The sequence below is a fragment of the Cyanistes caeruleus genome, chromosome 2, assembly GCF_971803275.1.
Source record: "Cyanistes caeruleus chromosome 2, bCyaCae1.hap1.1, whole genome shotgun sequence".
NCBI classification, from domain to species: Eukaryota; Metazoa; Chordata; class Aves; order Passeriformes; family Paridae; genus Cyanistes; species Cyanistes caeruleus.
Genome location: NC_141702.1, coordinates 28545997 through 28561218, shown reverse-complemented (window position 1 = coordinate 28561218; position 15222 = coordinate 28545997). Strand labels below are relative to the sequence as shown.

Sequence of the window (15222 nt, the reverse complement as noted above, 5' to 3'; positions counted from 1 at the left end):
TCACTATTAATGAAAGTATAGAGGATTCAACTGCACAATGACTGAAACTAGAAAGGAAAAACTTTCAACATTGGTCTATGGTGGGTATGTTTGAAAATACATTAATTTCAAAATTGGGATATCACGGACACTTTAGGTATTTCACAACTACATAAGTAAAACATTTTAGGATGCAAAACTGAAGAAAACTTGTGAAAACTGTTTTTTTTTACTTAATAACATTTTACCAGTCTAACCTGGTCCCAACACTAAACACTTGACAAGCAAGAGGATCTATCTTTGCCTAATCATTAGGAAGTTAACTATACCAACTATAAAATTCATGTGGATAAAAATTTCTTTAACTTGACCAGATTTACTCTAGAGATGACTGACATTTTGCTGAACTTGGAAAAAATAATCCTGTTCATTAATGAGGATACAACTCTTCTCTCACTAAGATCACTAGCAAAATATCCACAAGCTTCAGTAACACAACAAACTTCATGAAAAGAAACAAAATGGCTCAGCAAACTCCTATGAAAATTGTAAGTAAGCATCTGGACAAGATAGGAATTAATGACAGGACATAAAAGAAAAATATTTTCATGGTTTGATCTAATTTTCAGCAATACTAAAGAATTTCCAGTCAAGCTGAAAATAAGAAGACTAGATATAGCTACATACTGCTTATATACCTGGAATAAATTTCATTCCCTTCAGACATTCCATAGCAAAACAAAGCACAATGCAAGGAGTTATATTTGGTATTTCTTACGAAGGATTTGCCAATTTAACCAGGTTGGCAAATCACAATTCTGTAAATGCAACTTCAGCTATGAAAAATGTACATCTTCACTGGTCCCCCAAGTAAGATAAACTATATTGGTGTCCCCAGGACAATTGGTCAAAGCATGCCAGTTTCACGGCACTATAATCACATTTATTGTAGGGCATTGTAACTGTGGTGAAGACTTCTACTAGGTAGAGTTTGCCTTATGAAGATTTTGCCTGAAGAAAAACACTTCGAAGCATGGTAGTTCTCAACTCTTCCAGTGCAATATTGTAGAAATGCAATGGATGGGAATTTTAACTATAATTCATTAGGGCATCAGTAGCAGTCTAGCTGCAGCAGCATGGAACTCAGTGTGGGATAATTTATCATACTAGAGAGTTGTTTTGAAGGTAGTTTTGCATTACATTGCAGACACTGATTTCCCTGCAGTCTGAGCCTTAATTGCAAAAGTATCCGTGTTTGTGTAATGAGATCTATCTGAGAGTCACCTAGATTGCATGAAGAGCACTCAGGAATTTAAAATGTTTCTTGCAGATGATATATTACATGGGTTTGCTAATGATGTTATGTATTAGTTAAATTTTATATTTATTTTAGTTACAAAAAGCATTAAAATTACCAATAACTGACAGAAATATAAATATAGAAAAGTTTCTTTATGATGCAAGACTCAAGCAAAAACAAAAGATGAGCAATAACTTATCTAATGTATTTTTGCACTTGCCAATAAAGTATAATTTCGGTATATGAACTTATAAATAATAAGAATATATTTCTTCTTGAGGTTTTTTTTTTCTCTATTTCTAACCCTGGTTGGTGCCATATTTATGGTAGCACTGGAGGGTGAAATGTCAGCATGTTTTTCACTCAAAGTGATTTTTCAAAGCAATACTAGTGCTTTGTGAATTAAACAGAGATGAACAAGTGGATCTGCTCCTTCAATAATGAATAGTCATGAGATGCACTTCAAAAATGTGACAGGGGAAGAAGGGTTAAAAAAACCTTTGTCCTACTTTGACTACTCTCTTGTTTATTGTATTAATCATGAAAGAAACAGAATTTTCCTTTAGTAAAATGATTGACAGGTGTGAAGGCTAAATTCTAGAAGCACTATGGATGGGATCTGAGGGTATTTATTACTGTAGTAAACATCGGACCTTCCTGTAGAACCAAGCTTCTTTCTTTCATGGCTGGGCTTACATTATTACTGAACTGGTCACTATAGAAAATGTTGGGACAGTTAGAACCAAATTTTGAAGTCCTTTATTTTTGCCCAGGCTTTTTTGATGATCATGCCAGTTACAGCTGGGAATGGACAGATACATTTTCATAATTTAATTTCCTTCCTTTCAATTTTTTCTTCTGTAATACAATGGCTGCAGTTCTCTGTTCCAGTCCAAATTCTTTGACCCTCTCTGCGGGCATAAAGCTGTCATAAATCCTTTTATACAGCTAGAGAAGAATTCCTCCCTAGGAGGAATTAATGGATAGCCTTAAGTCACCTCCACTTTTGGACTTCAGCATAGTGAATGTGTGTGGGAGGGGGAAGGTGAAGGGAAAAAGGATTGGACAATCCTGTTAAACCCTGACTCACAGCAATGGTCCCTGTGGCTAATAGAAAAGGGATTATATTGCTCTAACTTCTTTGGGTAAAAACCTTTCTTCCTGTTGTTTGCTGCATCAGGGGATTGTACAAGTTGCTTTGCCATTCTGTCCTGAAATGTAGTTACTTTCTTGCCATCCTGTCCTTAGAAGGAAATTCAAGTATTTTCAGACCAGTTCTGAATAATATTTCAAAACATTGATTTTGTTGATTTAAAATTTGTATTTTATTCTTGGTAGAATAATTCTCACATAAGTATAATGTCTCATAGCCTCAGTGTACCTACAGAGGGTATTTTAAAGAATTCCCACATTAAATGTAAAAACCTTGCTTGAAGAAGAATTAAATGACTCGTCTTGCAATAGTTTCTGCTACTGTACTGATATTTTCAATCACTGATTCAAGACACCTTCTTGTTTAACTGTGTCACAAATGGTTATTTTTGTTCCTGACATTGCATGTGCAAGTATACACAGATATTGTTGAAAAAACAGTTAAAAGATGCAAAACTAAAAGGAGTCATGTAATAACTTGACACTAAATATGCATACTTTAAAAACTTTATTTTGCTCTTGGTATTGTCTGCCTAAACAAGCAGCATTTTCAATGCAGTACATGAGGCAGCAGCACCATCATTTTGGATAATTAGCTGGAAAATTTCAAATTTGATCTCACTTTTCTGATCATTCATTTTGATATGAAGTCTCTGAATCACAACTTTCGCACTATTCATGATTATTAATACTGGATATAAACCAGATACCATAGGCATTTTTGAAGGACTATCTAGATGAATGGAACATTTAAGAAACAAATATATTCAGACATATATACTTTTTCTTTCTCAAGAATTCTCATAATTCAAGTGTTTTTGTATGGATCTCAAAAAATACTGTTGCCCATAATTCATCATAACCTACTTTTCTGACATCATGTGAAATGAGAAATTATGGCTTTTACGGATTCTAAACATCACTTATGCTTTTCTGGTAATTTCTTTAAAACCAAAATCCATCAACTAAGAAATTCTACTATTTATCTAGTTAAAAAAATAGAATGTAATTAGAACACCACACCGAGCTTCTACATAAAGAAGTATTTTCATGCAATTACAATTTTTACCTTTTTGTCACTTACTTTGATGATGAGCTAGGAAGTATGAAAGTATGCCCTAATGAAAATAAAAAATAAATACAATACTCCAGTGTATGGTAGACGATGACATATGTTTACATATTGAAAAATCCATGTTTCTCAGAAATTGGCAGTAAATTTTAAACATTTGTTACTGAGCTAGGATTTCACTTTATATCATCATTAGTCAGTAAAAGTAATGCTTAATATATCCCCTGGGCCAAACACATGCTTTATTCTAATTTCACTTTGCTGAACACTGTGCTTTTTTTTATTTATTTATTTTTCCTTAGCTTGATAAGGGCTTTTTTGTTTGTCTGGCAGTTTCTTTGTTTTCTTTTGTTTTGTTTTTGATTTTGTTTTTTTGGGGGGTTGGTACTTTCATTTTTTTCTGACTTGGCATTTGAGTGTCTTATTTAACCGGGATTAAAGAACTCTTTGTATTTAGGCATGCAAATACTGAAATAGTTATTTTTCTTTGGTTTGAAGAATCCTTCAAAATGTGGCTTACCAATTTTTATATTTCTCCATTTCTAAATTATTAACTAAAATGCTTAATTTTTTTTTTTAATAACATTGTCAAGTTCTGCCAGAATACATTTCAGAATTAAGCAAAACTTTTGGCACTATCATCAGTGGGAAAAGAATCAAATATTTTCTAATGTATGTAAACTGCAAATGACCTGATCTGCTAGGCCCATGGACAGACCCACTTGTATCAAGCAGTTTCTCAAGACTGGTTCTAACAAAGACATGTGCCTGTGAACCATGAAGAAGCCACACTGGGCTATCAGACTGTTGAATGCATGAAGAATTTTCGGTGAATAACATCCTACTTAATAGTAAAAGTATTACCAACTAGATACTGACTCTCATTGAATAAAAACAAGAAGGATTGTTCAGCAAACATATTTTTTGAAAAGCATTCTTTCAAAAAAAATATTTTCAGCTGGTGACAGGGCAACATAAGAAATTATGGTTTTACTGTGGAAGTTAATTGTTTTTGTGCATAGAAAAACTAGAAAAGTGAAAATATAATAGCAAGTCTTGAAAACCAGACTGTGAAAAAATGTCTTTTCCAAGATATCTCCCTACATCTGCCAAGTGTGTTTAAAATTTATGCTTACCTTTACACAAATATATATACGTGACCTGCATTAATAACTTAATTAATAATTTGTAAATTGCCATTAAGCTTTTTGGTAAATATTATACATATCTGCCTTCTTAGTATTCTTTTTCCATAATCCACCATCTTTGAAAAGTGTCTAAAATTTTCAGATATCAGATGAAACCAACATCTTTATCTAGAAGTCCTGAGTAATATTTATTTTAACCAATACTATGCAATGAGTTGTGCAGCCCAATACGTAGAAATAATTATAGTGGTTTTAGCTCTGACAGGATTTTATTTGTCCTCTTGAACAACAGTTAATCTAACATATTAAATAGAAATTTATATCAAATGTAGTATCCATCACTCCTATGCACTTTTAATGAGCTTTATTTATCTGAAATGAAGAAGCAATGCCAGAATTACATAACATTGTGGATAGATCTTGAACTGAAATGAACTAGTTTCTAACTGAAATGAACTGGAACAAAGAACACTAGTGAAATGCTTAGTGCCAAAAAATTCCAACACCTCCTATCAATCAGATCAAACTTTGAAAAACAAAGATACTGAAATATTCTGAAGAAAGTATTTTACATATTTCACCTACTGCATTAGTTTGGATATTTATCTAATTAAATGTATCTCAATCTTCCTATTTTACACCTGGATCTTCATTTTGTGAGGAATTATGTCTATCATGCAGAAGACTTTAATTTCCTCAGGGGGAAAAAAGAGTTGCCATGCAGTATACTGCAATATACAGACATAAACTCCATCAACTGAAATATTACCTTTACAATGTTTCTCTTACCTGCACCCCATCAGATGCAGGGATATAACTTGCTCTTTTAAATGTGTCTGTAACATTTCTGAGAATTTCCACAGAAATGAGGAGGTCCCCAGCATAAAAATTTTTCCTCTGCGTTAAATCCAATAATGTCTTGGTTACTTGGGACATACCATCACCAGCCAACATCCTCTGACCCTTGGCAAGATGTTCTTTAATCTGTACCGAAAGAAAAAAAACTATTATCAGAAAATAATTCTCTTTACTGAGAAAAACATATGACAAATTCTAAACACAGCTAAAATATTAAATGTTAAAACTTGTAAAAAAAATAAATAAAATTCCTGTTAAAGAAAGGGCAAAATAGTAGTCTACGGTGATAGAAGTATTTTTTTTTTTATCAGAGAATCATACATTTTATGCTGAAAGCTTCTGAATTGCTTGTGTTTCACACATTTTCTTCTTGGAACTCCATGCAGCTTTAATTTGTTGTCATGACGCAGCAAGGAACTGCCCTTCCTCAGAGTAACATCTGTACAACCACAGCTGCCCCTCATTTAACTAAGGCCGCTGAAAGGAATAAATGCTCAGGCAGTACTTGTTATAATCTAATTTACTATAGGAGAGTAGACCTTTCACCTCTGCCAGCCTAGCTTGGCTAGTCAATGCAAGACAGGTGGTTTAGTTGGAAGCTGATTATGGTGCTCTCTTCTGTAGCACTAGCACAAAGGTGTTAACTTGGAACAATCCTATTTGCGTTATCCAAGAAATGCAAATTAAATTATGAATAGCTCCTGTGTATCTGCCAAAAAAACATACTTGAGCAGTAGCTCTCCTAGCAGATGTGTTCAGGGCTAGTGATCCAAAACAAATATACTGGAAGTACCCTCCTGAATAAGAACCTGAACTTGTGGATCTGGTAAGGTCTCAAAGCTGACTCAGCATAGAGTATCACAAAGATAGGATAAGGCCAGACAAAACTAAAAGAAAGAGCACATGGGTTAAACAACCTATTTTTAAATATATATAATTATTTATGCATAAAACCACAAGTTATCCTGAATTGAAGACTAAATATCATAGAATCATGAAGTATCCTGAGTTTGAAGGTTTTTAGATAGAAGAGAATTACCCAAGACAGACCTCACCCTAAGAAGGAGGGCTGAAAACACTATGCAACTGGCAACAAAAATGTTGTCAGTCTTTAAAAATGTATCTTCAATTGCTTTTTCTCTTGCCTCATTACTAGCATATAGAGGAAAAAATACTAATGTAGCATAGTTTGAAAATCTCTTCCAACCTTGATGATTCTGAGATAACAGAGTGGTGATGTGTAAGGAAGAGTGTAAAGATACTTTTTGGTATTTCCAGATCTCCCCAGAAACTTTGTGTCCATATGCAGGCCTTCATTATACAAAATAATATATAAGAATACACTATATAATCTAAAGTGTTTTAAAGGGTTCAAAATAACTCCCATGAAAGCAATTTCAAAAATGCAATCATCCTCTGACATACTAATTCTAAGCAGCACGGGGTTTTCTTATTGTTGGTTCATATTTTGGTTACATTCTCAACCAGTTGTCAGATAAACTAGACATATATAATACAGCTGGGGCTGGGCAAAGTGGCTGTTTCAGGCTTCCTCCATGGCCTTAAATCATCTTTAAAAGCAGTTGGGGATTGTTATGGACCTCAAGTGCATTGACAAAACCTGAGAAATACTTAAGATGTGGGAGAATACCTGCCTCATGCATCACAAACAGGAGTTCTATCCCATCAGTACAGAGGTACAAGCATAATATTATTATCAATATTTAGAAAAAAAATCAGGGAGACCATTAATTGGCTTATTTGTTTGGTTGCATTTTTTTTAACAAATATTTCAGCAGAAATACCTCCCTTAGTCTTCAGAATACTGCAATACATAATCAGGCAAGAAGCTTGCTTGCAGAAATAATTTCATGCTGTTTCTATTCCTTGTAGAAGGAGATTTTGGACATAATTGTGTAGGAGAATAATAGTGAAGGAAAAGGTGTGAGAATGGAAGGAAATTAATTTAAGTAAATTCATGAATCTGATATTGTACATATAACATTATGAACTACTTTCTTGGGAACACATAAAAGTAAACACAAACTTGATTTGTACATTTTTGCTGAGAAAATTTTCCTGTGAAATGTTGCCATTTGTCTCATCTGCTCACACATTGTGTCTCAGTAGCAAGTGAAAAGAGCATCAGCCAGCACAGTAACACTAAAGAGCAGAACTTTTTCTGTACCCCATCCACCTGTTCCTTACACCAGAACATATTTCCATATTTTGAGGATTTACAATACTGAGCATACCTTTAGTCAAGCCCAAAAGACATACATATAAAAGACCATATAGCAGACCATACAGCTGAACTCCCAAATCTAACATGTGCCTCAGAATGTACTGTGGGAAAGGCATCATACAACTTCAAGACAGGACAAGTGCCCACAATATCACAGGACTAAGTTATTACTGATTCTAAAGGAGCCACAGTTGTGATGCAGGTGGTTCAAAGCATCTCAGAATTTACTGGCTCTTAAAAACTACTGCCCAGTTTGGAACCCTTTTTTTAGTTAAATGACATACCCAGAAAGCTTAATTACCCAGCCCAAGGATCCTTTCTCCTTCATACACACCACTCATACACAGCTCCAAGAGCACCTTTCTTTTCATCCTCTCAAGCTCCAACATGGAAGGTCCTTTCCCCAATCTTCAGCTACCTCTCCAGGCCTGCACTGCCTCGAGTTAGACTAGCAGCATATCCTTAGAAACAGCATAGCAAAACAGAGGGTTGCAATGTGTTTAGCTGAGAAAAGTGGTGAATATTAGAGTTAATTAAGATTTTTTTTTTTTCTAAGACCAGCAAGCAATGTGCAGAGGAAAATTAACAGCATCTTTATTATTTGCTTATTATATAATGTATTTTCTTGCTGTAAGACAGCTTACAACTCCTAAACACAACTTTAGAATCACAGGCCATTCACTCAGTTGATGTAAAACTGGGACAATACCACTAAAGCCACTGAAGATGTTCAGATTAATATAAGTTGAAGGTAGTAAATTATTGCACAGCTATCACAATAATCTTTGTACATGAAAATACAGAATATTCTCACCAGCAGTCAGGATAATGTCTTTCTAACCATACTGCGTATTTTCTGTGCTATGGTCACTGTGATATGATGCACTGCCAAAGAAAGCTATTTTGGTCACCACTCTAGGTCCTTGTAGTTCTCTGTGTGAAGGTCATTTTTTAGTGGTTTTACAGGCAGGCTCATTAAAAATAAAGTTTATGAGCCGAAAGATAGTGAAATGAAGCAGCTGTTAAACTGACACTTCAGTTGTCAGCCCAGCCCCGATCTGCCTGCTCTGTATGGCTGCATACTTGAAAAATTACTGAAATGTTTAACTGGACTTTGACTCGGGGTTCAACTGCCTTTGTCCCCCAATTTATCAGAAAGTATGATATAATAAAAATGCCTCTTAACAAAGTCAGATCTCCTAAGCCACCAGCATTTGGAGTGCAATTTATTACTGCATAGTAATTACTGCAAACTTAACAGCTAGATGTGGTTTAAATGGACAGAAAACAATGAACCCTCAAGAAACTTATAAAAGACTGAAAAGAATTATTAATTTGAAGAGTAACTACACCATCAACCATTTCAGATTATTTTTTTAAATTATGTTGGATTCATGGCCAGGTATTACTGACGATGTCATTAATACATTTTATGGTGGGGGAACTATAAGAAACCAAATTATTAAGCAATACATAAAAGTGAGGAAAGATCATTTGAAATAAAAATATATCCTGGAAATTCTCATAATCCACTTTGCTTTTCAACTTCAGAATCCAAGACTAATATATTTTAAAATATAGTGCTCTTTAGAAATAAAAATTGTAAGAATATTCACACTCCACCTGTAATGTCATGTCATTGTGAGAAAGTTGTTCATATTTGACAAAATCTTCCTTACAGGCTGTTTTTTTCTGATAATCAAAAGACAGTCCTTTAACTGTTTTGGCACAGAACTTTATTTTCCCTTAATATAATTAAGTATTTACAATTTATTTGTCTATTTTCAGGCTGTTTCAGTGTTTGAGAATATAATTTCATCCATCTTTTAAAAGAAACAGAGTAATGTCTAAAGATAGGGATATACATCTTCAGGTATGCATTCAAGTATTTATAAGCTAATGTCATGCAAGAGATGTTTTCTATATACTCAGTATTTTATGAAGGAGGTGGCTCAAGTAATGCAAAGTAATTTTCCACTTTGTCATTGGTGAAATTAGTTAGTAGTCTCAATTTCAATCATGATAACACACTATTAAATAAACATTTTGTGCAAAGAAGAAGGCAATCATATATTCCCTTTGTGTACAGAAGAAAAGGGAAAAAGTAATTTGTATACATTGTGTCAAGGAAAATTAAGGATATAAATTAAGGAGAACTTTACAACTTTAAAGGGAAAGATGTACAGTTTACCTGAACAGATTATACAGACTTCCATATTGGAAGCCTTAATAGCAGCCAAGAAAAATAAAAGCTGGAGTAACACAAGTATAGCTGATTCTGATAGGACACAGGTTTGGGCTGGAAGATCTCATGAATTTTCTTTCAGTACTGTAACTCCATAACACATCCCTGCAAAAGTTTGGAAAACCTGAATAAAGCCTCCTACCCCAACCAGAAAAGTCCAAGTTTAAGGAGTGTCCTGAAATTTAACCTTAGCCTTCCTGCATTTATACAATCATGGTGTTCAATCTTCTGAACCAAGTTTTTGCAGCAGCTGCTTCAATCTGTGTCTCTGTGCACTCAGCTGAAACCACTACAACCCAAAACCTTAAGGAACTTATTCAAGATGTATATAGATTAAAAAAAAATTAGGATCACTTCATTATATTGAAACAGTTGTTCCACTGTCATACACTTCCAAAAATTTTTTAAGCAACATGTTCCTTAAAACAGGGATTTGACTTTAGAGGAAAGAAGGTGGATTAATTACACAGAATCTTCTGCTGGTTCAGGCATTAATCTCAGGAAAACTGAATATCTGCACAGATGAAATTGCATGTGCTCTTCCACATGTGATCAGGTTTATAGAATTTTTGAGAAAACATATCTAGTATGTGTCAAGGTCAAAAATGTTTTTAGAAGAATGTAAACAGCTTAGAGGAATGCTTCATTCTTTCTGCACTTTTTTTCTCTTCCTTCTTTCATAAGAAGACTCCTACTATGTTATTCAAGAGATTTTTTTATCACTTTAGCCCATTACATAATTCCTTTTTTTAAATGAAAATTGTCATCATAATCATCATCAATACTGTCAATTCTAACCTTTGAGCTATAGACACTAAATAGGTAATATAGAGAAAGTAATGATACATTTTCAGTATTTTGATTTGTGCATGGATCCAACAAAATATTTTCATGGATACTGCTCCCAGCAGAATAACAAGTCTTGAGATTAGAAATGAATAATCATTGAACATATCACTTCTTTTTTTTTTTTCCTAGACTTATCTTTTTTTTTTTGTTGACCAGGGCTTGTATTATTATTTTATTAAGTACTGCTCCTAAATGTTCCAATTATGTGTGATTAAATCCTGCTCACGTTGGCATGTTGTGTGAGAGATCTTGTTGTTGTTATTGTTGTTTCTGTTTTTAACCAGAGGGCATGTCTTCAAGATTTGTGTTATCTATGTATAATGCAACCTGACAAGAGCAAGAGTTGAGAGGAAAAAGAGAATGACGACTCTGAGAGGGTTGTTTTCATTTTATGACAGACATAACATTGCTTGGGGTAAAGTCTCCTGGTTTTCCATACTGACTGAATGGCTGAGGCTACAGGTCACAAAGGGATGCACTACAAATTAGTTGTCTTTCATTTTTTATGCTACATGGTCATCCTTGTAAGTAAATGTCCCTAAATCATAAACCTCTGATAAAGGTTTCAATTGAAATGTATATTTGATTTTAACCAATACTTATTTCATTTTACTTCTAAACAGTCATTTCCATGATACTCATTTTTATTTGCAGGACAAACCAGTAAGTTTTTTTCAAGGAAATTAGCATTATTTGGGAGCCCTAATTTCTGCATGGGTGTGCTGCATAAAGTAATAGGCAAGAGAAAAATCCTTTGACCCTCATATACTTAATAAAACCATGGTGGGAGAATGCAGCAAATGAAGTAATGGAAAAAAAGAAAGGGAATGATTTTAAATGTAAGATGCTGTGACCACTTCTTTGTCTCTTGCTGCCAAGCTAAACTCTTGCAGTCATTTTGCAGCTAGTGCAACATTCAGTTGAAGTGAAGGTTCCAGCAGTTCTGGTAGACTTCATGGGAAAATTAGATGATATCTTTCTTTATTGAGCTCTTAAATGGCTTTCTATTGTTTTACCTCCGGCCATACCCTAGTGAAGTTCATCTGTGGCTGCAATGTCCCTTGGTTGGTTGGGAATATCAATGTGATCAGGGAACATTCAGCTGCTCACTACTGCAGAAGACACAAACAGAAGCAGCAAACACAGGAGCACATTTCATTTAACACACATATTAATCTTTGGTAAATGTGTCTGTTCCAGACATGTAAAAATTATTATAGACCCTAGGGATTTTCTTAGAATTTAACAAGTAGGGTTCTTTGGCTATTAAAAAAAAAACAGATATTCAAAAGCAGAAAGAAGAAAAGGAACTCTCCAGGTTGAATTAAGCTATGATGTGCTTGTGCAGAAAAACAGGCAAATGGTTTTCTCCTATTGTATAGGATCTCTAAGATCGAGGTGCATGTATATGTTGGCAAGATCATAGAATCATAAAATGATTTATTATTTAGAATTATTTAGATTCAATATCATTGAGTCCAGCTGTTATCTCAGCACTGCCAAATCCACCACTAAACCATGTCCCCAAGTGCCACATCTATATGTCTTTTAAATACCTCCAGGGTCTAGGGCTTTACAATCTTTTCCAGGAAGAACTTTTCCTAATAAATATCTAGTCTAAAGCTTCCCTGGTGTAACTTGAGGTCATTTCCTCTTATGCTGTCACTTGTTACCTGAGAGAAGAGACCTCCTTTCAGGTAGTTGTAGAGTACCCTCACCATCAAATCAACAGTGACACCAAAATAATTTACTTTTTTTCCCTGAAGTTTTAATCTAATCCTAAGTGTAGAATGGGAAAATATTAGTGAGGCAGGAGAAAACTGTTGTCTGTCACAATCTCTTGATCAGTTGCTCTCTGATGAGAGAAAAGTTTGTCATCCTCCAGACAAAATAACGGAAGTGACAAAACAGAGCTGCAGATTCTGGCCTTACAAGGCAATCAAGGAAAAGAAAGCAGATCATTTACTGACACCCCTGCCTATCAAAAGCTGTGAAGGTGAAGAGGAATAGCTGGCATATATCAATATATGTATAGACTGAGGAAGAACAAAAATGTTGTTTTTGAGGCCTCTGCATTTAAATCGATAAAACTAAGCTTGGCTGCTTTGCTCTGCAGCTATATAAAAAGAAATGAAGCACTAAACCACCAAAAAAAAGGAGTAGTAAATTTTTTAGGAGGAAGCCTTCATTCCCCAGAGTACAGCAGTCATTTCAGTGAGTAGTACATGGACAGGCTGATACGCTGCCCTTGTAATATAATTTGGAAAAACAAAATCATCTCTAATGAGCTGCAGCTGAGCAAATCATTATTCACCTCAAAGCTCTTTTTATCAAATTATATTTTAGCCAAGCACTTGCAAAATTGTGAATAAAGCTGCTATGGAAAAAGTTGAAACAAATTTATAGTATGAGCAGAAGCAGCAGAAACACATTTTTATGGCTACGATATTAGTTTGGTATGTAAAGATTCACCTGCATAAGTTCCCATGCTCCTTTCTAACTGCTAATATTTTGACATCAATGTGATAATTCATATGTAGATTTTTCCTTCCTAACTCTCAAGAGTTAAGAGACATTTTCATTTTCCAACATTCTGATAAAAAGCAGCCCATTTTTCATGAATGCATGTGATATTAGGTGTTATACCACTAGAAGTGGCACTGTGTTCTGGGACCCCAAACATAAGAAGGGCATAGACCTGTTGGAGTGAGTCCAGAGAAGGGCTATGGAGATGAGCAGAGAGATGGAGCACCACTCCTATGAGGCATGGCTTAGACAGTTGGGATTATTCAGATGAGAAGGATTTAGAAAGATCATATAGTAGCCTTCCAGTATCTTTTTGCAATAAAATGTAGTGATAGGACAAGGGGGAACAGCTTCAAACTGAAAGAAAGCAGGTTTAGATTAGATACTAGAATGAAATTCTTTATTGTGAACGTGGTGAGACACTGGAACAAGTTGCCTGGAGAAGTTGTGGATTCCCTATCCCTGGAGGTGTTCAAGGCCAGCTTGAATGGGGCTTTGAGGGACTTGATTTTCAGAAATGTGCTTTGTCTGTTGCAGGGGGAATGGAACTTGATGTTTTTTTAAGATGGTTTCAATCCAAACTATTCTATGATTCTGTTAAATTACTGCCTTATTTTTATCACAGCAACTAAATACAGAATTTCATCATCCAGGTTAGAAACTGTACTACACAGGTTTACAAAATGGTTTGTATTAGTAGAGATTTTCTAATACTATTGGAGATGTCTTCCAGGAATAAAGGTTATTAGTAACAGTCTTCCTCATTATTTATGAGTGTAGTTCAAATCTTTTCTAAATCAGAGCATCCAAAAGACATGTAGAGGAAAACTCAATTTAGGCAAAAGGGCTATTTCACTGTGTAGTAAGACAATAATACATTACTAATATTTTTTTAAGCTGATCCCTTATAAGATTATCTTTTTTTTTTTTTTTATTTTTTGTAATTCAATAAATAAATCCTATTACCTAGTATGAATGCATAACAGAGTAGAAAACAGAAATAACCTATGAATTCAAGTATTTCCTCAATTTTCACAAAATCAATTTCTAAAGCTCCATTGTAAGATTTTATGTATTAATGGTTTTCACTAAAAATGGTCAGAAAAGCTTCAATAGTCAATTCCTAAAAAACTCCTAAAATGTGAAGTCTCGTTACTCTTCTACACCAACTATTTTATACTCATCTTAATATTTTTTCATTAGACCCCATTCAAGTATTTTCTTTACTGCTTGACAGATTTTGGACAGTTAGGGATGAGGTGAGTTGTTTCTTGTTTCAGTTTGTTTATTTTGGTTTGGTTTTGTTTATTTTGCTGTATTTTTTTCTAATTTATGTGGCTATTATCCATAGAATGTATTATGAATAGATGACGAATTCTTTATCTGTGCTTCTTGAAAGCGTGATATTACGATATTAGGATATTCCTAATTCTGAGGTCTTGCTTCTTAGTCTTATTGCTTGTAACATACCAAATTTCATAGGCTTTAAGAGCATATGAAAGCAAAATGTTCTCTTATTTGAGGCATTTCAATCTTTTTTCTTTTTTCTTGGAAACCATCTGAAGTAGGCCTGTGGTATCCTAATCACTGATTCTATTCTTGGCCCTTCAGTCACTCATAGTCACAGTACAAATAAATTTCTAAGTCTCAATAAGATTTTACCCTATTTATCCAAATAAAAGTAAAAAAAACTCAAACCACACCTCAGAAGACACTAGTCCAAACTAGCCAAGTACTGAGTAAAGTAGACAATTCTATGTGAAATGATTAGGCACATCATTTTCTGCCTCCAGATCAAAAGAAGATAATGAGCAATGAGGAACATACTTCATAATATTATACAGACTA

At 34.2% G+C, this 15222-nt stretch overlaps 1 protein-coding gene across 15 annotated transcripts in view; it reads right to left on the bottom strand.

The window, feature by feature from the left end:
* Positions 1 to 15222, bottom strand: part of ADGRB3 (adhesion G protein-coupled receptor B3) — a 441482-nt gene that overhangs the window by 220052 nt on the left and 206208 nt on the right. For all 15 annotated transcript variants that reach the window (XR_015282914.1, XM_023922413.2, XM_023922418.2 and 12 more), the window contains one exon: positions 5441 to 5635. Coding sequence is in view for 14 of the 15 variants with exons in the window: in XM_023922413.2 (XP_023778181.1) it covers positions 5441 to 5635 (195 nt within the window). In the remaining variant the exon portion in view is untranslated. The remainder of the gene's footprint in view (positions 1 to 5440; positions 5636 to 15222) is intronic.